Below are 17,880 nucleotides of genomic sequence, written 5' to 3' on the forward strand. Positions count from 1 at the left end.
TGCAATAAATAAACTAAAATAAAAAAAATGCATTCACAATACTAGAAATGAAAAATTTAAACAACCTAGTAATACAGGGGATAAAAATTAGTGTGTGTGTAGAGAGAGAGAGAATATATTTTTGTAAAATTTTTAGGCCTACTAATTATTAAAAATTTTAAATGTACGTATAAGTTTTTTTTTTTTTTCTGAATGACCAACGAATCCTTCAAATGGGCTACTGGTTAAATTCATCGCATCGGGATATACTCATCTTTCGATCCGGGAAAAACCCTCACCTAAGGCCAACGTCTGTGAACACTCGCTCGAAGGCACGACAGCGCGATGAGATAAAACTCGTTCTGTTCAAGGATCCAACTAGTGAATGCCACCTAATCGTCTAGTTTCCTATCATCACCCTGGTGCCTTTAAAACTAAATGCAGTGTGCAGTACCTCTGCACCACTAACTCATTCGTAATGAGCGTATAAGATTGAATTCATCATTAAAAGTAATATATCTTCATTAAAAGAGTAATAATATATCTTCATTAAAAATAAGGTGGAAACACTAGCTGTTATATATATATATATATCTTCATTAAAAGTATTAATTATTATACCATACAAAATATTTTAGTTATACTAAAAAAGAAAACTGATGTAAAAAAAAAAAACAGAAAAGGATGTGTGTGAACTATCATGCTTAAAGGTCACACTCAAATGCTCTAAAAAATAATAGATGTTGATAAAATGCATATATATAATAAGCAACTCTCACAAGTCACAGCTAACAAACATCAAACCTACTTCCCCAAAGCTCATTCACAGACTTGCTTCAACAATGGAGAACAAGAAAGATGAGCAAAGCGTAATGGAAGACGATGAGCCCAACTACAGGGGAATCAAAGCTATGCCTTTCATCATAGGTGTGTGCGTGCAGTGTTGTAAAGTCGGCCTAGGCAGTGAGTACTGAGTACTCCGGGATTACTCGTTGATCAGTACTTGGCTTGCTAAACCGACTTTTACAACACTTATTTACAGTTAAGCTTCATATCCTAACTGTCTTGTAACATTTTTTTGTTAGGAAATGAGACATTTGAGAAGCTAGGAGCAATCGGAACTATTTCGAATCTGTTGGTATACCTAACGACGGTTTTTAACATGAAGAGCATAACCGCGACGACTTTGCTAAACATCTTCAATGGCACCACGAACTTTGCAACGTTGTTAGGTGCATTTTTATGTGACACGTACTTCGGTCGTTACAAAACCTTAGGTTTTGCTTCAATCGCATCATTCGCGGTAAGTTTCCCAAACTGTTTATTTCAAGTATTAATTTGAATATGTTATGATCATAGATGCATTGTTTTGCATTTAATCAGGGATTGTTGTTAATTGATTTAACTGCGGTGTTCAATGGACTCCATCCGCCAAAATGCAAATCGAAAGAAGCCAGTCACTGCGCTGGCGCCACGCCAGCGCAGTGGCTGTTTCTTCTGACTGGATTTGCATTAATGATAATAGGAGCCGCGGGTATTCGCCCGTGTAATCTGGCTTTTGGAGCTGATCAGTTCAATCCAAACACGGAATCCGGGAAGAGAGGGATAAATAGCTTCTTCAATTGGTATTTCTTTACCCTTACATTCGCGCAAATGGTGTCGGTAACGCTGGTGGTGTACATTCAGACGAACGTGAGCTGGTCCATCGGGTTAGCGATTCCCGCTATCTTCATGTTGATTTCGGTCGTGTTGTTTTTCGGTGGTACGAAAATATACGTGATAGTGAAGCCGCAAGGAAGCCCGCTTACAAGTATGGCACGGGTGGTGGTGGTGGCGGTGAAGAAGCGACGGTTGAAACTGCCGCAACAACCCGGGATGTCGCTATATAATTATCGACCACCAAAATCTATTAACTCGGCTTTGCCACACTCCAATCAATTCAGGTAACGTTATCATATTTATTCTTTTGTGAAGTTAAAATAAACACTAGACCGTTATCATACAACATTTAAGAGAAATTAAACTTATTATTAGACAATAATTTTCTGACATAAGGTATGGAATCAATTATAAATTATCGCACAATGGACAATTGTAAGACTAAATATTTGATACAAATCATAATATATAATTCATTGTCATAAAAAATTATAGTTGAGATCAAGAAAAGACAAAGTTTTCAATGAAAAAATAAATAGGGATATAAGATGTAAAAGCACACGGTTTTCTATAGATGAAAAAATAGCTAAGCGGAATAGTTGGTGTAATTCCAAATTCACTTAAATGGATAATTTTTGTTGTGGAATCAAGAAACGACCCAAAGTTTTTAATAAAAACATAATAATGATTAGAGATGTAAAGACGAAAAAGTACCCGGTTTTCTACTGATGAAATAACGAAGTAGGATATTTTGTGTAGTTTCAACTTTTCTTATGCATCCTTAAAAGGATAATATGTTTTGTGGTGCTTCTAACTTCTTGTTGGATCGACATTTATTATTATTTGAGGTAATTTATTTATTTTTTTTAATTAGTTAACCTGTTATAAACGGCATCACGTACTTCATTAGAATTTAGAAATGTTTGGTTTAGGACATTGATTGGTGTAAGGACAACTTAAAATGTTGAAAATGACATGTAATTGGCACATTCACTCCCATAAATCAACTTCATATCTACAATATCAATAATTGTAGATATTTTCAAAGCAGATATAATATTAGATTACTCGTTATTTTAAAGCATTGTTAGATCACATTTTCTTTATTATCGTCCGTTAATACACTACCAGCTCCACCCTTATTGTCCTACAAAGCTTTAAAGCCCTGCCACATCACTTTGTCGTCTCCCTTTGCGTTCACAGCGGGGGGCCTTACCGTTAAGTTTGTAAAAAAAGTTGAAAATAAAAATAAAAATAAAAACAATAAATTTATATAAAGCATTATATATTAAAATTATAAAACTAACAGTATACTTTATACTAAAAGGTTAATAATTAAGAGATATGTTTAGGCAAGTTAAAGTGCTTTAAAGTTTTTTGAAGCTTTTCCACTGATCATAAAAGAACCTTTTGGAAAGTCATATTTTTTCCACATGACAGGTCAAAAGTCAAATTTCAGCCAACCACCTTTGACCACTTGATAACCTAAGTTGCTTTCAAATTTCAATAATTCAATCAATTATCAACCACCTATGACTAGAAGATAAGTTGCATTGTATTCCATGAAAACAAACAACTCAGTTTTCTAGAAGATGTTTTATAAGGATGTTTTTTTTCCAACTATTGTATCAGTGTACAGTGTACACCGCTGCCACCAGTTGCATACGTAAGAGTAAATGGGTAGGCTCGAGCTCGGATCATTTTTGACTTATGAGGGCACAAGCTCAGCTCGTTTCGAGTCCTTTTTTGCAATGCTTGAGCTCAGCTTGTTGTTTTTCCAAGCTCGAACTTGGTTCTTTATTATTTAATAATTAATTTATATACATTTATAGTAACTTTTATATATTTTGAGAAAAATTTTAAACGAGCCTAAGCTTGGCTTGAACTCGACTGAGTAATGTAAAACTAATGCATAGAAGCGTAAAAGGCGTAAAAACTTATAAACACACAATGCTCGAGCTCGGGCTAGATGACTAAACATACTTTCTTTGAGGCCCAGGCTCGGCATGAGCTCAAAAAAGCTTGACCCATTTCGATTTTTTTTATCAATTCGAGCTCAAGTAGCTCGGTGATCAGCTCGACTCATTTGCACCCATAGTTATAACCATATAGTTTCATTTAACGCTGGTATAACCATGTAATCAATAAGATGCTAAATTGCTAATTAGTAATGTTGATGGTGCGCATATAGGATCATCACACGTTCACAACTTATAAGTCGATAACCATACGATTTTTTTGTTGTAGGTTTCTTAACAAAGCCGCAATCATGGCACCCGAAGACAAAATCAACCCAGACGGGTCAGCATCCGACCCGTGGAATCTCTGTAGCATACAACAAGTAGAAGAAATAAAATGTGTATTAAAAGTTTTACCTGTATGGGCTGCAGCCATCACATACTCTATAGCAATGACTCAACAAACCCAATATGTTGTTTTCCAAGCACTTCAATCCAACAGATATATTTTCAACTCCAAGTTTCAAATACCAGCTGCTTCCTACACTGTATTCACCATGATCACATTAGTCATTTTCGTACCGATATACGACCGCATCATCGTCCCCCAGCTATGCCGCATCACCAAAAAGGAAGGCGGCATATCACTCCTCCAACGAATCGGGTTTGGAATATCGTTAACCGTTTTAGCTTCACTTGTTTCCGCTTTGATGGAACAAAAAAGAAGAAATCTTGCTATTACAAAACCCACATTAGGCTATGAACCGCACCGAGGGGAGATTTCGTCAATGTCAGCATTATGGTTAGTTCCACAACTATCCTTAGCCGGGTTTGCTGAATCGTTTACTTCAATCGGGTTAGTCGAGTTTTACTACAAACAGTTTCCTGAAAACATGAGAAGCGTTGCGGGTGCGTTTTTCTTTTGTGGGATGGCGGCTTCGAGTTATTTAAATGGTTTGTTGGTGACGGTTATTCACCAGACTACTAGAAAGGCGGCAACTGGAAACTGGTTGCCTGAAGATCTTAACAAGGGTAGATTGGACTATTTCTATTTCTTGATAACTGCTCTTGGGATCCTGAACTTAGGCTACTTTCTGGTTATTTCAAGATGGTATAGATACAAAGATACCAGTGCCGCCCATGTTGGCGGCACTGCCTCGGTTGAGATGGAGAAAAAATCCGAAAAATCGCTAGTTTGAAAATTGAAAATTATATTTATATATAAAAAATGAGTATGTTAGAATCTAGATTATCACAATGTAAGTCTAACAGTACTAAGATTGTGTTTATGCATATTTATAATTAATTACCTTTGTTTGGCCAGTAAACCAGTATTACATTTTGCAGCATTGCTTTTGATAAATATACTTAAAACCAGATACCAATGGCTCATATCATATACTGTCATACTGATATACACAATTTTGACATGGGTCTTTCTAAAAAACTTGACTTTGACTTTTCTTGACCTCCAATAAATATGAAGAAAAAGATAATATTACTCAGCTTCCACCCAAAACTCTCTTCAGATCTGATTTTTGTTCAGCAGTAAGCCTTAATGGGTACCTGACATCAAACTTAACCCTCAAGTTTCCTTTTTTTCTCGGGTCTTTTGAAATTGGCATTCCTTCGTTAGCAACGGTTAACTCGTACCCTGGTTTGACAACTTCCGTGATTGGGACCACTAAACTTCTTCCATCTAGAGTTGTGAGTTCAATGGTTTTTCCAGTGAGAGCTTCCAATAGTGATATGTCTTGGCTTATCACTAAATCATTACCGTCCCTTGTGAAAATATCATGCGGTTTTTCATCGATTACAAATATTAGGTCGGCTGCTATGACACCGGGCTCTTGGTTACCCTTCTCTGGGAAGGTTATTTTTGTCCCTTTTTTCCAACCGCGTTTTATCTCAATGGTTAAGATCTCCTCCACCGTCCGAATCTTACTGCATTATAAACAATATATAAAAGACTCAAAAATTGTAAATATGCTTTAATATGTAGACACTGGAAACATATAATAGAATCTCTTTAACCATGTACAATAATTATCTTACACTCGAATAATCTTGTGTTAAAAATCAATTGTGGTACACAGGGGATTTACAGTTTGGGATGTTACAGGTAACAGCCTAAATATCCAGCCAGATGAATTGAACGATGAAAACCATTTTTAGTTAAACTCTGATTTACATACTTGTTGATAATATCGGGATTGCAAGTAAAAAGATACTCGAACAACCAAATTCACTAACACCTTGTTCCTAATCATTAGAGCCATGAGTCCATGACTGCTTTAACTAATATATCTTAAAAAGTTACTTATTTGATAAAAGAAAAACTAAATTCCAACATTGCTCACAAATAATAACCAATGTTGGTGTCTATCCATTGTGAGTTCTGTTAAGAAAACCTTTTCATCTAGTGCACCTAAAGTCATTTATTTGCCTATATGACAACTCAAATTATTTCAATCTTTGCATTCTTCATCATATGGAGTATATAGAATATATGGCCAATCTAGGAGTAAAAAGTAGGCATGTAAACGAACCGAACGAACATGAACACTTAATCGAACACATATTTTGTGTTCGTGCTCGTTTATTTAAAAAGTGAACATGTTCGTGTTCGTTTATGCTAGTTTGTTTAAATTCTAAACGAACCGTTCACAAACATAAATGAATATAAATGAACAAACTGAACAAAGATAAACAAACTTAAATGAACATATATGAGCATATATGAACAAATGTAAGTGAACGCAAACAAATATAAACGAACATAAATGAACACAAATGCACACAGTTAATTGGATATAAAACCATTAAGTAGATGACTCTTCCAAGATATATTTAATTATTTTCTATTAACATGTAAACGAACATGAATGAACATAAATAAACAAACATAAATGAACGAACGAAACATGTGTTCATGTTCGTCCGTTTAACTAAACAAACACAATTTTTTTGTTCATGTCCATTCAATTATTAAATAAACGAACTTCCCACCAAACGATTCACGAACAGTTCACCGAACATTTGGTACGCTTACAAGCCTAGTAAAAAGCAATCCAAAACATTCTAACATGATTAAATCCTAACATCCGAAGTTCACAACATTCACAAATGATAACAAAGAACCGTACCCAGAAGGATCGACAACGGTCCTAGAGATCTTCATCTTCTTCTTAGCACCCTTATAAAGATCAAACAAGCTGCACGCCAACATATTCTCCACAGCAGGCGCCTTCTTACACGCAAAACCCGAACTCGAACTATCTCCAGTATTCAGATTCCTAAACAATTCAGCACGTATATCCTCAGCATTCCTAGGATTAAACCCATAATTTGTTTTAGCATTATCATTATCATTATTATTATTATTGAATTGGTGGCCATAGAGATCGTAGATTTGACGTTTCTTAGGATCGCTTAGGACGTCATAGGCTTCGGAAATCTGTTTGAATTTGGCCTCGGCGTCGGATTTGTTAAGGTTTTTGTCGGGGTGCCAGATCATGGCGAGACGACGGTAGGCTTTCTTAAGGTCTTCGTCGCTGGCGTTACGGTTGACTTTGAGTATGTTGTAATAATCGATACCCATTTTGTTTTGTTGGTAATTAATAAAAGAAATGTATGCCGGAGATGGTGGTGGCGGCCGGAGAAGCGATTGATCACCACATCTGGCATACAAATTTGGAACGGTCAAAAAAAGTTAGTTGTATAGAAAAGGATTCAGATTCAAACTTGGAAATATTTGAGGGATGAGAGCTCAATTTGGTACGGGAGAATGGAAATTGTTGTTTTCTTTACCATGTAGTCACGTAGTAACTAGGAATATAATAGATTATAAGTTTATGTTGTTAGGCAGGCACGAAAAAAAAATAAAAATAAAAATCTGGTTGTGAGCGGCGATGGTGGTGCTGGGTGGGGGTAATGGTAGCGGTGGTGGGCGATAAGCGATGGGTGGTGTTTGTGGCGGAAGGTGGGAGGCGGTCGATATGATGGTTGGCAGTAGTTGGAGGTGGTCGGTGCCGGTGGTTGGCGATGGCGGGTGGCAATGGTGGTGGTGGTGGACGGTCAGTGGTGAAGCTTGGACTTAATCAAAGGGGTGGCCGAAGTCGCTGAAAAATATTTTAGGGTTGTTCGGACTCAATACCTAAAATTGGACAAAATCGCGAAAATTTGCAGTAATGAAGGTGGGCAGGGGCTGTGGCGGTGATGGGTGTTAGTGGTAGCGAGAGGTGGTGGTGGCGGGAGGTGGTGGGTGGGTGGTAGCAACGGTGGTCGGTGCTAGTTGTGGGAGAGTGATGGGTGCTAGTTGTGGGAGAGTGATGGAGGTGATGTAGGCGAAAGATGAAAAAAAAAAAGTTAATAAGTGCTTCCATTTTTTTAGCCAACCATACACTCTTTTTCATTCCTTTGTAATGGTCCATTTCATTTCATCTCGTATTTTTATATACCAAGCGACACCTTATGTGGTATTCTACTCATTCGATTACTCATATCAATCTCATTATGTATTATCCGTATCGTAACATGAGGCGTTAATGTTTTAATATTTTGAAAACCGGTTTTTTACTCGTACCAGATTTGGTTAAAAAATGGTACACCCGGTTAAACCGGGATGTACCGAGAGATTCAAACGGGTTAAACAGTTTATCGTGTAATTTCTTATGAATACAACTTCAACTTAAAAATAACCCAAAAAGTAGATTAATAAACATCACACATAAACAACGATTGAGTTAAATAGGAAGTTTGTATACGAAATTAATCAATTACAAAAGATGAAAAGAAGCCAACCTTGCATTTGCAAAATACAAAATTAGCTGATTAACGAATCGTCATTTACTGTGTATACTCGTTTCAAATTTATCCGCTAGGTTAAAACTTATTTTTAAAAAATATGGCCCCAAAAAATATCAAAAGTCTCTTGAGGTTTAAAACTGCTTTTCGGTTTAAACCGGTATTTTTTAAAAACCGGCGACACAATGCTCTAACAACCGCCCAAAAATACCGGGCTTGATATACCGTTTGTCTTACAAAAATCCCGTTTAATAGGTTCAACCGGGTAGTGCGTACCGGTTTTTAAAACACTGGTTTTATGTCACTTTTAAAATGTATATGGTATGTTGAATTAGATACGAAGTTGAATTTATATTATAATTTATTAACGGTCTGTTTGGTTAAGGGTAACGAATGAAGGGGAAATGAAATGGAAGAAAGAATGGAATAGATAAGTCAATGAAATGAATCATTATCATTTTTTGTCTTGTTTGGTTAACCTATGGAATGAAAAGAATTATTAATTTATCTTGTTTGGTAGCCACAAAAAAGCACAAATGAAATAGAAATGATAAATATACTCTTATCTCAAACTTATAAAAATTACCGAAATAAAAAAAAAAATAGTAATTGTAACAGTTGTGGTGGCGGCGACAACTGTGCTGGTGATGGCGGTGGTTGTAGAGATGATGGCCAGGCGTTGGTGGTGGTGGCTACCGCGATGGTGATAGTAATGGTGGCTGTGGTCAAGCGGTGGTGGCGACGACAAAGGCAGTGGTGGTGGTAGCGTTAGTGGTTAGGTAGGGGCCGGTGGTGGTGGAAACGGCGGTGAAAACAATGGTGTTTGTGGCGGCAAAGGTGGTGGTGGTAGCGTTAGTGGTCAGATGGTGGTGGTGGTGGTGACAACGACGCTGACAATAATGGTGGTGGCTACAACGATGGTGGTAATAGCGGCGATGGTAGTGGTGCCGGCGGAGGTGGCAACAGTGGTAATGCTAGTGGTTGGTGGCGATGGTAGTGGTAGTGATGGCGGCGATGGTGGTTGTGGTCAGGTGGTGGTGGTCAGGTTAGGAGCAGGGGCGAAGTTTAGTGAGGGCCCGGGGTGGCCCGAGCCCCCCCCTGTTTTTTCCGCAGTGGTGTAAATTTACCGTTTTCGCCCGAAAATTTGTATACGTAGTGCAAATTTACCCGTTTTCGACTTAAAACTTGAGCTCCCCCCCCCCCCCCGACGAACTCGTCCAAGCTTCGCCCCTGGTTAGGTGGCGACGGTGGTGGCCATGTTGATCAGGTGGTGGTGGTATCGAGAGAGTATGGTGAAAGAGGAATCAGGCAGTGGTGTTGTTAAAAGAGTATGATAAAAGATGAATAAAATTATGCAACTCATGTTTTTTTTAAGAAAACATCGCCTTTACACATACAAAATTTTCAAATTCTTGGGAACTGAAGATTTATGTACCCTCCCCTGATTCTGCCTGGACCCTGGAGGCATGGGCAGATTTAGCGCACAGGGCCCAAATCCTAAAGAGGCCCATAAAAGTTTTGAACAGAAGCCCACTTGTCTTACAAACCTAAATAAAAATAGTCTGGCCCAAAACGAAATTATTAGCCCAAGAATTTGTAATTATAAATAACAAAAAAACAATAAAAAATCTTATTATGTCATAGGAAATTGTGAATGACCCCTCCCCTTCTAATTTGTTTATTGTAAATGTACTATCGACAACTCATGCTTGATACCTCAATATGGGTATTTGAAAATTAAATAAATTATTTTTTAATTTATTTTCTTAATTTTATTACAATTTATATATGAATACACAGATGTGAAGATGCTTTATTTTTAATATGTAACAAGTCAGAGACATAATAGTATAACATTAGTGAAAGAAGGTGATTTCGTTGTAGGAATCTTTGATGTAACTAAAAAGGGTTTCAGGATATACATATGATCGAGCTTTTATAATTTAGTTTTCTTTTTCTTTTTCCTTATCATTCTGAAGTTTGATAAGTTGAAATTGAAGTAAACTTTGGTTTCATGAAGGGCCAATTATGAGGTATTATGAAATTATTTCTTGAAAATTGAAATTACGAGACATCCTTTTATAAATACACTTGAATGTCAAATTGTAGCTACAAAAGTATTGTTTTTAATGTAAATATGTTATTGCACTTATCTTTCCATTATAGGTTGTATATATAATATATATTAGTATATGATATATAAAGCTTCACACATTCTCAGAGACAGCCTTGCCTGGAGGAGTGTTGAAGAAACACTAAGTGACCCCGGGCAGATTATGGGTAATCTGGGGGCTAAGTAATGTTTCCCACGAAGGTTAGGTCCAGCAGAGTAAGTTGTACTTCAAGGAACCTGCAAAACAGACACCGTAAGCTCGTCACTGAGAAGGGGGGGGGGGTTCCTCCTTGTGACCACCCTCCGGCGTGAGAATCAGTCTATATTGCTCTTTTAATATAAAAGTATATGAATACTATTAGAGCAATTATCAAGTAAGTTATACGAGATAGTAGATGATGAAATGATAATACCATTTGCTGTCTTTTATAGCCGAAGGTGGGTTTCCAAGGGGTTTAGCCGGCCCAACACGCTACCAACTGTAACCTATGCACGTGCCCTACCTGTGAGTGGTGGATAGGTAGCGGCTGACACAGAGCAGGCGTGCCGTGCACTCTTCGTCTTCTACCAACTGCAGGCTAGACACGTGGTCTGGCAGGAGTTGGTGGGCAGGCGGCGGCTATTGGTCACAGTGCTGTGGCGTGCTGTCTGCCACGCTGCTGTCAGTGAGCTGTCGCATTCTTGGTCAGATCTTTTGTCTTTACCTCGTCAGGTATCACGCAAAAGATCCTCCATACAGACTGGCCCATTTTGGCGGGAGTTTTCCCCCTCCCGCCTCTGCTCATTCTTTCAGGTGACACTGAATATTTGTAAGTGTTAAGCCTTATGCGTGTAGCTATGCTGTGCGGGTAGCCTTCCCTGATGGCTTGTATCCGCAACTGCGGGAACAGGCGGGTTACTTTACCATTGGGAGGCTTTTCCCTGCGTATGCAGCTTGCATACTGCGCGTAGGCTTCTCTGAGCATGGTGGGTCCTGCGGGAGTAGATGGTCTTTGCGCAGACATCCCTGTTCAAGGTGAGTCATGCGGGACCAACTGAGCCCTGCTGGGACCTACCTCTTCAAGTCCCCCCAGTCCAATGTTCTTTTCACGAATGTCTAATAAAGTGAGGTGAACTTTTGGACTTAAGCAAAGGGTTTTGAAAAGGGGTTTTTGTAAGGTTTTCCATGGGGGTTCTTCCCGCGGAAGTCCTTGTCACTTGCAGAAATTCCCGAGTTTCCTGCTTGGTCTTTGGGTATGATGCGGGTAGGTCTGTAACCTCCTCGCAAGTCAGGAGCATTGAGTCTTAGTTGTGCGGATTCTCCCTGTGGTTCTGGTAGTTTTTTGAACATAGTGATCAATTATGTTTAAACCACCAATTCCATCTTGGAGCCTCAAACAACGTAGTACTCGATGTTCCCGCTGTGCGGGGATATTATTTCCGTTTTCACAAGCATTGCCCAGAAGATCCTTCCTGGTTTCAATTCTCAGCGGGTGCTAGGTATGTGAAGGGTTTTGCCTTTACACTGTACCTGCATCCGTCTTATGGTTACTTTACTTCCAAGGTATTCCTGGCGTCCATTCCCTGCGGGTGCTAGGTATGTGAAGGGTTTTGCCTTTACACTGTACCCGCACCCATCTTATGGTTACTTGGTTGCCAAATATTTTGGCTTCAATTCCCTGCGGGTGTTAGGTATGTGAAGGGTTTTGCCTTTACACTGTACCCACACCCGGCTTATGGTTACTTGTTTGCCAAGGTAAGGGGTATTTTCCCGCTTACTTTTTTGAACCTTAGTCTTCAAAAAATTTTTTAAATTTTGAAATTTGAAGAGTTGGTGGATGGATAACAACCCAATACCTCAAACGTCGTGCGACGGTTTCTTCTGACTGTGTCAGGACGTGCCAGAAGTTATGGCGACATGACATTGTGGTCATTCCAGTTGCTTTTTCAGGCGCGTGGGCACGGGATTCCGGGCGCGTAGCCGCGAAATCTCTGGCACACGTCCTTTTGACAGCTGTTGCCAGCTTGCCTTTGCCACGTGTCATAGTTTCATTGCACCTTTGACTTCTCTCTCTTCCGTATTAATTTCATCGCATTAATTGCGATTACTATATAAAGGGGGAGAGGGTTATTTGCAATTCACACTTTCCACTTTCATCTCTTCTTCTCCAGTAATTTCCGGCGAATTTCTCTTTTCAGTAAAGCATTACTCTGAAATCTCTTCTTTCTTCCACCATGTCTTCTCACGATGCTGATGATCAGAAGACTGCTGGCGAATGCCAGTGTTCTCTTCCTGTCGAGCTGTACCAGTATATCGTCAGGAAGTTCATGCTCGAGTCTCTCGAGCCTGAGTTTCCTGAGCCCCACCATACTGTGTACGATGCCCCTAGTGGCAAGATCGGGGTTTATGCTGCATTCTTTGTCTACGGGAACCTTAGGTTTCCGTTGACAAAGTTTGTGTACCGTGTCCTAGAGAGGCACGGTGTGCACCTGACAGAGGTGCACCCCATGGCCATTGCCAAGGTCCGGCACTTTGAGTGGGTGTGCCGGATACTGGGCTTTGAGCCCCTCGTTGACCGCCTGATGACCTTCTATACATGGAGGTGCATCCAAGGGTGGTACACTCTTACAACCCGTATCAAGGGTTTAAAGATTTGTACCACCGAGCGGAGTCTTCGCTCATGGAGGAGAGAGTTCTTCTTCATATCCGCTCGCGCCATCCCCATCGCTATGAAGTTCAAGAATGGCCAGGCGCTTCCGAACCTTCCCGCCCTCAATTATGAGGAGGCGGAATGGTTCTCGAAGATATCCCGGGTCCAGTCCCCGGTTTTTCGTTTTCCGGAGTCGGCGATGGTGATGCTGGGGATGAGCCGGGTGTGGAAGGCGGCGAATGCGGACAAGGTTCCGATCGTCCTCGAATATGGTTCGAACTCTGTCCCTTATGGTATGTCTTGTTTCTTTTTGCTGACTATGATTTTTTCTAACTTTCTTGTTGATTTCAGAGGGTAACGATCTTCAGTCGCTCCTGAATCCGCGGGAGGAAGATGGTCCTGCGCGGATGGGTACTCGTGCTCTGGACGAGAACGAGTTGCCCATCTTAGAGCAGACCGCGGGTCGGTTCGTGGAGGTTTACCCGCCAGGCCAAGAGATCCTGAGCCACCGACGGCCAGGTAAGCCTATCTTCTATCCTGAACCTCTCAATGCTGTGCCTGCTGCTGGAGTTGACATTTCTTCTTCTGAGGAATCCGCAGAAGGTCCTCCACTGGTGCGGAAGAAAAAGGCTGCCGTCGGGAAAGGCAAGGAGAAGGTGGCCTCTACGGCCGACCCGGGTAGTCCTATCTGACTCGGAGTCAGATAATGCAGAGGTGGCGGGGAAGCCCGGTGGTGAGGAGACCACCGCTCCGGAGGCTGTAGGTGATACCTCCGGGGAGGCAGCGACGACGACGGTTACCGGTGTCAAGAGGCCGGCTCCATCGGGTTCACCCCCACTCGTTCGTATGTTCAAGCTCAAGAAACCCCGTAAGTACCCCCATAATTCTTGTCTAGATTTGTTGTTTCAAATAAATTCAACACATTTGCTTGTGCAGGTGCGGATGTTGACGCGTTCCAGGGTGGAGTTGGAGCAAGTATTCCCCCGCCAATGACGGTAGGCTCGGTCAGCCTTCCCGAGGCGTCGACCCAGGCGTCTGCGCCTGCCTCCGCTGGTTCCAGCCTTCCTGAGGCTGTTCCAGCTGAGAAGGTGTCTCCGCCGGCCGTGAGTGCAATTTTTACAGCATCTTTCACGGAGCCGGCGGTTACTGTTGCTGAGGAGGTGGCGCCAACAATGGCTACCACAGCGGCTGCCACTATACCTGCGCCACCGGCAGCGACGGCCGGACCATCAGGTACGCGCCGGGCTTCCCGCCGATCTATGCCACCTTCCCGTCTGCCTGACCTGTTGGATGGATTTCCTTTAGGTTCAGGTGATGGGTTTGGCGGCTATCGGCCTGTTATTGACCCTACAGGTACGTAGGGTTCTTTTTCCTTTGTATATTTTTGTCATCTTTCCCTAACTGTCTTTGTTTCTTTTGCAGTATCGGATTCCAATGAAGTGTATGTTCCAAGATGGAACATACGCCGAGGAACAACCCTTCGCACCCCTGTGGAGTGCGTGGATTGGGCTCGCCATGCTGCTCCTCATGGTGCGTTGGGGGAAGCCATGGCTAGCTACCAGGAGGGTAGGCTAACCAATGAGCTTCGGGTTCTCCAAGCCCGGATGCAGCCCCGCGTCGAGCTGCTTTGTCGTGAAAACGACAAGTTAAGAGCAGCTCGCGCCAAAGAAATATCTGAGACGCGGGCTCTGCGGGAGGAGAACCGGCAGTTGGCCGCTGCTGCCGCCGAGAAGGAGAGAGCATTCAAGGCCCTCGAGGTTGAAGTCCAGGCGCGACTCGAGGCCCGCTCCAAGGCTGCCCAAGCTGTGAATGAACAGCTTCGGCTGGCTAAGGAGACTGCGCGAAACTCAACTGAGAGGGCTGCCAAGGCTGAAGCTGTTGCTGAGCCGCTTCGCGAAGAGAATGAGCAGCTTAAATGCAAATTAAAGGCTCTTCAGCATGCTCATGACGCCTTGGCAATGGAAGATGCCAAGAAGCTGCAGGAGATCCTTGACCAGAGGGGGGTGCTTGACCGTACTGAAAGGAAACTTAAAAGCGTCGAAGAGGCTGCCGCCAAGGAAGTTCAACTTGCCAACCTTGATAAAAGCGGAGCCGAACGTGCTTACAAAGAAAGTCAAGCTACCCTCCAATGGCTGCTTCGAGAAGCGTTGCCTCAGGTATCTTTATCTTTTTCTTTACGCTTTCCGCTCGTAATTAGAAAATGTTCTAATTTGTATTCTTTTGTAGGTTGTGCGTCGGGTCCTTTCAGAGACCTCTTATGACGATGCGATGAGCGCAGCCCTCAACGCTTCTCATGAGGATGGGGAGAAGACTGGCTTCCTGCTTGGTCTAGGGTTTGCTGAGAGAGGCTTTCCGCCCTCCAACTTCCCTTTATTCAATGTTAATACTGAAGCTGCTTATGACCAAGCTGTGAACCAGTACGCTTCCTTCCCGCATCCAGTGGTGGAGAAGGTGAATGAAGCTGCTGCTGCTGATGATGGGCTAAACATCCTTAAGGCTTTCCTTGGGCAGCCGCGCTCTGACGGTGCTGGTCCAAGCGGAGGTGGCCCTGAAGCCTGATCCTGAAGATCTTTTCCCACTGCTAGGATAGACTTGGCTTTGTATAGATTTCTTTTAGGCGGGTAGTTACCCAGCCATTCTTGTAATAGATTGTGAAATATTAATCTTTTTGCGTATAAGATTGTTATTTCCTTGGGTTCCTTGCTTTATAAACTTATGACTTGCATACTTAGTTTGAATTAGCAATTTTCCAAGTGTTTAGAATAAGGACCTTTGAACGTGGTTGATGATGGGTTAAAGTTTTGCCTCCTCCTTCGTGATTGTGCGGGTAAAACCGTCACTTGCACTTGGTAGGATGGCTAATCTTTACCCTCTATCTGACCTGCGTGTAGGTTTTCCTTTTCGAAATTTCTAAGGCATTAAGTTAAACCTTTGAACGTGGTTGATAATGGACTAAAGTTTTCGCTTCCTCTTTCGTGATTGTGCGGGTGCAACCGTCACTTGCACTTAGTAGGATGGCTTTAACTTTAGACCTATATCTGACCTGCGTGTAGGTTTTTCTTATCCTTTTTTAAGTGTTCATAAGTTAACCTTTTAACGTGGTAGATGGTAAGTTAAGTTTGGCTTCCTTGTTTGTGATTGTGCGGGTAAGACCGTCACTTGCACTTACAAGGATGGCTAAACTTTACCTACATCTGACCTGCGTGTAGGTTTTCCTTAGAACTTTTTAACATTTTGGCGTTGTGTTTATGCGGGTATTGCCGCCTTCCACACGCAACTACTTCTTCCCGTAAGGGAAGTTCATAGGTTACAAGCTATCAATACATCATGAAAGGAGAATCATTTCCATTAGAAGTGGCTCTAGGCCTTTTCTTTACAAGTTGGAATTGATCTACATATAACATTTGCGTAATTGAGCTCCATTCCATGTTCTAGGGATGGGAGTGCCATCGAGCCTTTCGAGCCGGTATGCGCCCTTTCCCAGAACTTCTTTGATAACGTATGGCCCTTCCCAAATCGGGGCCAACTTTCCTGGGCGTTGTTGGTTCGAAGCCTCGTTGTTACGCAGTATGTAGTCTCCTTCATTGAAATTGCAGAGTTTTACCCGCGTGTTGTAGTATTTTTGCATTTGTCGTTTGTAGTTTTCTTCACGCACGGCGGCTAAGTCTCTGCGCTCTTCGGTTAGCATAAGGTCTAACCGTCTTTCCGCATCATTGTCTTCTGGTTGGATTAAGACCCTTGGTGAGGGTAAACCGATTTCGACTGGGATCATGGCTTCAGTGCCATAAGTGAGACTGAACGGGGTTTCTCCCGTACTGGTCTTCTTCAGCGTTCTGTTTGCCCAAAGGACGTGTGGAAGCTCGTCCACCCAACCGGATCTATGTTCCAAGAGTCTTCTCTTTATGCCTTCGACGATGCTCTTATTTGCTCTTTCCACCTCACCGTTACCTTGCGGGTGTGCCACTGAGGTAAAGGTGTGGGTGATTTGAAGTTCTTTCAGCCACTGCTGTAGCTTCTTGTCAGCAAAGTTGGTGCCATTATCGCTTACCAAATTCTGTGGAAGTCCAAAACGACAAATAATAAATTCCCAAATAAATTTTTTGATATGCTTTGCGGTTGTTTGGGCTAAAGGTTTCGCTTCTATCCATTTGGTGAAGTAGTCAATGGCTACCACTAGGAACTGAACATTCCCAGCTGCTGTAGGAAATGGGCCTGTCACGTCAATGGCCCACTTCTGAAATGGCCACGAGGAAGTGACAGGAACAAGTTCATTTTTCGGGCGATGCGTGTTGGGTGCGTAAAGCTGGCAAGATCTGCATTTTCTGATGTATGCCAACGCGTCCATATGCATCCCCGGCCAGAAGTATCCCGCGTTGTTTAGCTTGGCTACCACAGCGCGGGGGCCTGCGTGTACTCCACAGATGCCTTCGTGAACCTCCCTTAGGAGGTAGTCGGCATCTTGGTTGTCCACGCATCTTAACAATGGGCCAAGAAAGTTACGTCTGTAAAGGATGTCATTGACCAGCTGATAATTCAGTGCTTTACAGCGTAGTTTTCTTGCCTGTGACTTCGACTCTGGTAACGTTCCTGCTTCAAGGTATTTTATTATTGGGGTCATCCATGTTTCTGTACCGGTTTGGATGACACAAATTTCCTTGTGCGGGACTGATGGTGTTTCGAGGAGTTCCACGCGGATGTCCTTTCCCAAGTGGGTGAAGGCCAGTGATGCAAGCTT

At 42.0% G+C, this 17,880-nt stretch overlaps 2 protein-coding genes across 2 annotated transcripts; one reads left to right on the top strand and one right to left on the bottom strand.

The window, feature by feature from the left end:
- The first annotated feature begins 784 nt into the window (after positions 1 to 784).
- LOC143590645 (protein NRT1/ PTR FAMILY 2.9-like) lies at positions 785 to 4,799 on the top strand. Its single transcript, XM_077071067.1, has 4 exons — positions 785 to 906; positions 1,065 to 1,282; positions 1,363 to 1,922; positions 3,886 to 4,799. The coding sequence occupies exons 1-4, from the start codon at positions 822 to 824 to the stop codon at positions 4,793 to 4,795; spliced, it is 1,773 nt and encodes a 590-aa protein (XP_076927182.1). The 5' UTR covers positions 785 to 821; the 3' UTR covers positions 4,796 to 4,799.
- Positions 4,800 to 5,098: 299 nt separating this feature from the next.
- LOC143590646 (uncharacterized) lies at positions 5,099 to 7,197 on the bottom strand. The gene is made up of 2 exons (XM_077071068.1): positions 6,743 to 7,197; positions 5,099 to 5,540 (listed from the first exon to the last, which is right to left on the bottom strand). Exons 1-2 carry the CDS (start codon positions 7,195 to 7,197, stop codon positions 5,099 to 5,101), a joined length of 897 nt encoding a protein of 298 aa, XP_076927183.1.
- Positions 7,198 to 17,880: the final 10,683 nt, after the last annotated feature.

Source organism: Bidens hawaiensis, unplaced genomic scaffold (assembly GCF_021521415.1).
Source record: "Bidens hawaiensis isolate Kalapana, Puna unplaced genomic scaffold, B.hawaiensis_p1.1 tig00038705_1, whole genome shotgun sequence".
NCBI lineage: Eukaryota > Viridiplantae > Streptophyta > Magnoliopsida > Asterales > Asteraceae > Bidens > Bidens hawaiensis.

Coding starts and splice junctions, on each gene's coding strand:
- LOC143590645 (XM_077071067.1), top strand. CDS start 822: ATGGAGAACAAGAAAGATGAGCAAAGCGTAATGGAAGACGATGAGCCC. Junction 907..1,064: donor AGCTATGCCTTTCATCATAG/GTGTGTGCGTGC, acceptor TTTTTTTGTTAG/GAAATGAGACATTTGAGAAG. Junction 1,283..1,362: donor CTTCAATCGCATCATTCGCG/GTAAGTTTCCCA, acceptor GCATTTAATCAG/GGATTGTTGTTAATTGATTT.
- LOC143590646 (XM_077071068.1), bottom strand. CDS start 7,197: ATGGGTATCGATTATTACAACATACTCAAAGTCAACCGTAACGCCAGC. Junction 5,541..6,742: donor ACCGTTGTCGATCCTTCTGG/GTACGGTTCTTT, acceptor TTTATAATGCAG/TAAGATTCGGACGGTGGAGG.